The sequence below is a fragment of the Condylura cristata genome, unplaced genomic scaffold (genome assembly GCF_000260355.1).
Source record: "Condylura cristata isolate star-nosed mole 26May11 unplaced genomic scaffold, ConCri1.0 scaffold00016, whole genome shotgun sequence".
NCBI lineage: Eukaryota > Metazoa > Chordata > Mammalia > Eulipotyphla > Talpidae > Condylura > Condylura cristata.
Genome location: NW_004567117.1, coordinates 38,189,282 through 38,196,961, shown reverse-complemented (window position 1 = coordinate 38,196,961; position 7,680 = coordinate 38,189,282). Strand labels below are relative to the sequence as shown.

At 48.0% G+C, this 7,680-nt stretch overlaps 1 protein-coding gene across 1 annotated transcript in view; it reads right to left on the bottom strand.

The window, feature by feature from the left end:
* The window catches only part of SEC11C (SEC11 homolog C (S. cerevisiae)), a 12,739-nt gene extending 6,225 nt beyond the window's left edge, over window positions 1-6,514 (bottom strand). The window contains exons 1-2 of the mRNA XM_004683938.2: window positions 6,333-6,514; window positions 293-402 (exon numbers count right to left, since the gene is read on the bottom strand). Of these exons, the coding sequence (XP_004683995.1) occupies window positions 293-402; window positions 6,333-6,419 (197 nt within the window). The 5' untranslated portion in view covers window positions 6,420-6,514. The remainder of the gene's footprint in view (window positions 1-292; window positions 403-6,332) is intronic.
* Between the last annotated feature and the right edge of the window lie 1,166 nt (window positions 6,515-7,680).

The window sequence follows — 7,680 nt, the reverse complement described above, 5'->3', positions numbered from 1 at the left end:
GGAGGGCCTAAATAAAAATCTTTTTAAAAAATCCATTTATGCCCAAACAATGCATTAACACCGTATTACTGAACCCATGTTTTTACGTGGGTTAAAACGTTGCTTAAAACGCGGAAGTTAGCACATCACGCTGGAGAACAAGCATCAGTGTGATTAAAGCTCTAACATGCCTTTTGAGAAAGATGGGGCTCTTGAAACGGCCCAAGAGACATCAGTGAAGACGCTGACACTGTCCCCGACTGACCTGCTGGGCCTCGGCAGCCCCGGCTTCCCCCGGCAGCACTGCCCCTACCTGAGCACCACCACGATCGGGCTCTCGCTGCCCGTGAGGACGATCAAGCCCTTCCAGATCATGAGTGCAGACGACACGATCATGGCGAAGTTCAAAACCTGGTAGTAGAGCTGGAAGGAAAAAGGCCAAACCCCCAGTGAAAACCCAGGCAGGGCTCTCCCCAGTGGCTCAGTGTGTTAGAGCACCGCATTATGAAGCTCTCTGAAGCCACTGCGGCACGAGTTCGATCCCCGGCCAGGGAGCTGACCCACATGGCACAGCAGACCTCTCCTGACCCGCCCATTGCTCCCCTCAGCAGCGGACTTTGTCAGTCTGCCTGTTCTGCTCCCAGCTCTGTCTCTGGTGAATCTTCTCACCCACCACAACTCTGGCCTGCACCCCAGTTCTGTAGGCATAAATAAATAAACCTTGAAAAGAAAAAAAAAACAGGCAGTACACCTCTCGCCCTACACAGCAGCAGTGCTTAGTGCGACGTTAGGATGTGGAACCAAGTCACACAAAGCACAAGATCACGCAGTGGTGCGACTTTAGTCCATGGAGTGAGCATCCAGGTCTCTCTCCTTCCCTGGGAGGAAAGGCGGGAGTAAGAGCTAGAACTGTGCACAGGCCCTGCTGTTAAAGCTCCATATGACTACTTTCCTGTGGGAATTCAACTTTCAACCCTGTGGGACCTGCCACTTAGGTTCGCTGGGGCCGCTGCCCCCTGGGCAGCACACAGGCCTAGCCTGGCCCAGTCCCTCACCCCAGGGCCACAACAGCCCCGCCTGAGTACTTAGCAAAGGGGCTGCTCGCTTGTGAAGTCATACTTGCAAAGTGAACAAAAAGCTTTAAAGACCTGTGTGGAGATTTTCCATACCTTGAAGGCAAACACCTGAATAGGTGAACAGCAGATATTTAGTTCAGCAGTCAGGCGGGAAGACCCCTCACGTCCAAAATCCTACTTTCCTAGCCGACCTCGCGTGCCTGAAGCACCACGCTCTCCCTTGCACCACTGCCTGCCCCCGCCCGCCTCTGGGGACAAAGGGAAAAAGCGACACTTGCCCAGGTCTCAGCAGCCTGTCAGGCAATGGGTGAACGGCTGCCCAGGAGTCTCTGGCCCTCCAAGAGGCTGCAGGGATGGGAGCCACAGTGCTTGGGCCTACCGGAGTTGAGCCCACCTTGGTAAAGCTGATGACTTGGCACAGCTGTGGGCTGTGCTCAAGGAAGACCCATCTCTCTGGCAGCTGCCTCAACTCTGCATTCCATAGCCCCTGCAGCTGCGAGGGGGACCTGACGCTCCCGGCGGTGACCCCTCCAACACTTGACCCCCCCCTCAGGACACTGAGCTATGCCCTGTAGCCTGGCACTGAAGCCCCTCCAATCCAGTGCCCCCGCCTGGCCACACAGGCCTACACTTCGGGCCTCTGTGAGCACCTTCATCCCTGCACCTGCCTTTCCATCACCAGGCCGTTCCTTGATGAAGTGCTTCCACAAGCTCCATCAGGCTTGGCAGCCCTTTCTTCAGAACTTCCGTTTGCCCTTCCCCTCCTCCCCCCAAGTAAACTTCTAGAAGGTTCTCTACCTGGGAGGGGAAAACCTCTAAGTGGATGGGGGGAGACAGCGAAGATGTCACTGCTTCCCAGCCTTTTTAGACACTCTCATTTATTTTAACCCACCTCCTCCACCACCCCCAGTCCTGGGGATTCCTGGCACAGTCAATTCTCAGTCTTTGAAGATTGTACAATCACAGACTTTCCCCAGCGCTGGCTCCGGCTGTCAGATGCCACGCTCCCATCTGTTTTGTATTTGATTGAGCTTGTTTCTCTTCCTGCATCCCATCTTGATATAGCTGATGGCTTTTCAAATCCCCTTACTATAGTCTGAATGATGTTCCAGAGAAGCAAGATTAGTTAGGTTACATCCTAGCTTAATTATCTCCCAGCTCACCCAACTAGCTCTCCAGAACATTCTTTTGAGATGAGTGTGGAACTTCTTTCATCTTACTTTAAATCTCAGTTCTAGGGGAAGCCTGCCCCACAGACAAGGAATCAACAAATTTTTTCTATAAATGATAAATACTTTTGGCTTACAGGCTATTTAGTCTCTGTTGATATGACTCACCTTCACCACTGTAGCAGGCAAGCAGCTATAAATGGCCAGTAAAAGAATGCACATGGCTGTGTTCCAGTACTTTCTTGCTAAAAGATGGGTGGGCTGGAGTTTGCAAACCTTAGCTACAGAGTCTCGGTCCTCCTGTGTTCTCACTGTGCCCCGCGCTTCTCACACTACCCATCATAACTGTGCTTGTCATTATCAACATGTCTTCCACAGCTGACTGGAAGTTCCACAGAGGTGAGGGTGGTTTGGCCTTGCCCCTAGCTGGACCCCAATGTTCATCATAGGCCTGACAAGAGGTAACTACTCAATCTACTGAATAAATAGTGATAAAATGAATGTCTTTCATAGACAGCGAGCAAAAACCAGTAATAAGTACTGAAATCTAAACTGGAAAAAAAAAAGAGGTAAAAGTTTAAAAGAACTAAATTTTCGAAGACTTAAAATGTGTAAACCAAATCCTGCCTCCATCCTCTCCTGCCTTTATTTTTTTCTAGCAAATTTAAAGGATTTTTAAAAAATGCCAATACTCAGTGCTTGGCAAGGGTGCCTTGCGGTGCAGCTGCCGGCTGATATGATCCTTCTGAAAGTGGTTTGGCATTAGAATCAAGAGGCGAGCCTCAGAACTTCCAGGAGTTCTGTCTAATATCAAGGCAGATAGGGAATTATCAGGGTCTTTTTCTAATAATGGGGGAAGGAAATGCAGGAGCAGCAGCAGGGAAATGATGAGTAAGAAATGGCAGATCACGTCATTCAGAATATTCATAAAGGAATGACAAAATACTTAACGTCTGTTGAGTGAAAGGGCAGGTAGCGGTAGAATCTCCACAAGCGGTGACAGTTTATAAAGCAAATACATGGAGATGCCCCCGAAGGGGCAACAGGGGCTTGCTTAGCACAGTGGAGTTAAACTACTTTTCTTCTTTAAGCTACTCTACTCTTTAAAATTCCTACAACGAGCATGGATTAATACCAAAATCAGGGGGCAGTGTTGAATGGAGGTGCGATTTAACAGGGTAGGTTATGGTATTTCAGAGAAAACTTTTGAAGAACGTGACATACCGCTCCCCTCTGATATAAGGGAGGAAAAGCAGAGCTTAAAACTGTCCCTTGCTGACACTATATCTATAGGAAACTGTGATTTAAGGTAATCATGGAGGGTATGGGAGCACTAAAAAAAGCGAACCAAAACAACTTTGAAGATATTTTGGCATAATACATAAAAGTAGGAAATTATATGTATTGACAAGTCAAACTTAAAGTTACACACCATTTATTAAAACTTCCTGGCTACTGGATCAGTAGCAAGTGAGGAAGCTAGGTTTCAATTCCCAGGAGAGCATGAACTGGAAAGAAAAGTGCTAAGCGGTGGCCTTTGTATAAGTGTTGAGCTAGAAGAGGTTGAAGCGTTGCTTCTACAGTAGAATCAGCCTTGCAAGTCACATCAGCCCAGACAGAAGCTGTCCACAAAGGTCATGCTCTAAAGCTCCACCTGCTCCTCTTGACTTAACAGATTTCATAGAGAAGTGTTGTTTCACTAGGAGTCACAGATGTAGTCAGGAAAGTGCCCAGCCAGTCTCAAACAGAGATTGCCATATTCAGAGAAATCTGCTGACAAAGAAGCCCCACCTTGATAAATGCCAACAATAAAATCTTGCCACTTACCTACTAAAGACCAAATACAGAAAAATCTATATATTTTTGTATTTTTTGAAAATACATATGTATTTTATTCTCATAATTTTCAAAATTTATGTCTTTGACATCTTTGTGTAGTCTCCGTAATATTCCTACCACCGATTCACCCCTGAACCATCACCATAGTCCCTTGTGCTCTTCGCTCCCTTTCCCCCCCTCACAGAATGAACATACAGATTTTCTAAGTTTGGGAAATACATTGAGGGGAAATAAAATCAATTTCTAAAAAAAATCCCATGAGCAAGATTTCTTATTGCTAAAGAAACAGCCACTTATTTAGACTGAAACCTATTGATCATGTTAACTGCAAAACATTCTCACCACACTGGGAACTGCTGACTGATCTACTGACAGACTGGACTGTAAACACGCTACCACATTTCACAGGTGCCTTTTGTTTCTCCTCTTTGCCCACCAACTCTGTATGCTTGGCCCTTAACCCCAGCAGAGATTAGATCCAAGTCCACAGTCGGTCTTTGTGAACCGAGGATGAAACAGCCAGTGTCTACGAGTTTTAAGCAAACATTTCAGACCAGATGTTTGGCTAACAGAGCAGCAGAAAAGCCAATAGCTGTATTTCTTCCTCTCTTTCTCACTGCAGAAACAAAGAGTCCTTGTATTTGCATGTGGCTCTTGCTTTAATTAGCAGCAGAGAAAGGAAGTCCCGCTTCCAAGATCAGTGGGCATGTGTTCTGACAAGGTGTCACAGGAGGCTACTTTGGAGGAAAAAAGAAAAAAGAAACAAGCAAAGGACAAAGCTTTTTCAAAAAGTCCCAGGAGGTATATCTGAGCTTCTGAATTTTAATTGGAAGATTAGCATAGCACAGATTGTGCAGATAACGACTGGTGAACCTCAGCACTGAAAGTGGGACTGTACAGGTCTTTCAGGATTGGGACTGTACAGGTGTCAGGATTGATGCATTCATCAGGCCTTCTCTGAATCTGCAATTACAAGCATCAGCAATCAGAACCAATTTTAGAGACATTTTTAAAACCCAGCCAAAAAGGCTAGGTTTTTAAATAAAGCTCCATTTCCTGGAGAATTTTCTTGTAAAATGAATGCTCTGGGCATTATAGTTGCTATTTCAAACTAGTGATAATCTCTGTCACAGCCCCCTGTAATGGTAGAAACTACAAGGATCTCATCAGCTATGAACAGCAAGAACAACCAGATTTGAACCACAGTTCATGAAATTCAAGTCACCACACTATGTCAATAGTCTGAAATTCTACTTGATGCTATCCAAATACTGAGAATTAATGCCATTTTCAAAGCAATGGAAACTTCTGACTGGGAAGTTTTTGTTTTCCTTAGCATAACTTACTAGTAGAATGAATAGGAGTATTAGTTTCCTTTTGGATCCATTAGGATCCGTCATGCTATCTGGGTCCTAGGGATCCCCTAAATTCTCCAGGAGCTTACACAATCACATTTTTCCTGACCAAGGGGGTTCTTTTCCAGGCCCTACTCACCCTTGCAGAAGCAGAAATGCCTGCAAAGAAAGAGCTGGCTACAAAGCGAGTAAGAAGGAAGCTTTCCTCTGAGGTGTTCTCAGAATGAGAAATAAACCCCAGTGACCCAAAAACCCCACCAGCCTACTTCCTGTACTGAAGGTGCAGCTAGAGTATGGAATGTAAGAAGTAAGAGACTGTGCTAATCTCTTGGAACACTGACCGAAGCCACAGTGAGTGAGCATCACCTGTGCGCTCTGTTCACAAGGAGCTGTTTAGACCCGGTGCAAGGTGGAGAAAGCCCTTCCCCATCTGGGCAAGGACTTCCGTGGGAGGCATTATTGGACAGTTGCCATTGTTAGAAATGTCTCCCTTCTCTCTGCCTTTCTGCCCCTTCAAGCGCAGACAGCCTTCCTCTGGGTCTCAGGCCTCAGGAGCCCCACAGAGAAATGTTACCCCTTCCCAGCAGGCAGTCCTTCCCATAGTACAGGAGTCACTCACACCCGAGTCATCGCTCGCTCCTCGATTCTCAACCACACTCGATAGCATCTCTTCCCTTCCTGGCCACCTTCCCGGATCGCGCTCTGGCCAGTGCAAGAAAGACTCGCACGTGCCCACACGGAGGTCTGTGCAGATGTGCACCCAGGGCGTCTGAGCGCCCAGAGCGGGAGCGGGTCCCCGCCGACCCCAGTCGCGGGGCGCTGTCCTTGCCGGAACCCGACCCGGAAAACGCGGCTCCCCGCAGTCACAGCGGGTCCAGGTGCCCGGGCGCGCCCCCCACGCCGGTCCTCGTTACCTGGCGCTTATTCATTTTCCTTAAATCCCCGAAGATATCCAAGCTGGACGCGGGGAGATGCGTCCCCACGGCGCCCGCGCGTACCATGGCGGGGTCTCTGGGGGCCGAGGCACTCGGCGGGCTCTGGATGTCACTGACAGCTGCCGAGCACCGACCCGGCCCCCGCCCACCAGCCCCGCGTCCTGCGGGCCACGTGACAGAAGCGCTCTTGGGCGTCTGGGAATCGTAGTCCTGTGAGTCTGATCCACCAGCCCACCCAGGAGGAGGAAGAAGAAAGAAAACTACAATTCCCAGAATGCTGCGGGGCGAGAGCCTCGTCCAGTGAAGACCCAGGGCTCCTAGGGAGGACCGCAGCGGGGCTCAGGAGCCTAATCCGACCCTGCCTAGGGAATCTGGGGACTGATGATCCTACATGTCTCAGGTTCAAACTGGGGGAAGTGACTAATCAAGAAGAACCGCCTCTCCCAAGACTCTGGTCAGGCGCCAAGAGGACACCTAAAGCTCCCTCGCATTCACCTAACCGTGTATCTTAGCCATTGGGCAGCTGCAACCCGGGAAGGCGGGGCTTCTACGCTGGCGGCGGGCGGGGCGGAATGGGGATGAGCATTCCCTGGGCACGGCTGGTGGGCGGGGCTGGAAAGTGGCGGGAATTTCGAAACCCACCCCCACACCCCCAAATAGAGTGGTAGGCTTTGAAAGCAAGGAGGCATTTTTGTATACGTATGATCAAATTATGTCGCAAAGGACAGTAAGTGAGTGAATAACCAGTTTATTTTATGCATCAAGAAACAGGTCCCCAAAGTCAAATGCCATTGCCAAAGTTAAGTGGAAGAGTCTGAAATAGAACTCAAAACTTAAAACTGGTAAATCCTGGATTATTGCAGTTTAGACCCTAGATTTCTTTAGTTCAATATTCCCTTATCTATGCATTATTTATTTCATTCATAGACCACAAATTTTGGGGGCGTGCTTATGAGACACTCCACCCTGTTCTAGGCACTTGGGAAATAGCAGTGAACAAAACAAGGAAAACCTCTTGCCCTCTTGAAGCTTACATTGTAGCAGGGGGAGACATCATAAATAATTACACAATATCTGGAGGAAATAAGAAACTGTACCATGTCTTCTCATTAATAAAATTAAAAAGTGAGAGGGGCAAGGAGGTCTGGGGGAAAGGAGTGGATTGCTGTTTAAAATGTCCCAGAAGCTGACTTACTAGGAAACGAAGTTAAGTTTTGGGACCCTTCATTTGCAAAAGCCCCTCCCAAGGCCTTGGAGAAAAAAATAGTCATATGGTCTTAGAACATTTTCAAAAGCAAGATATTTTAATTGCTTTTGGTATCAAGTC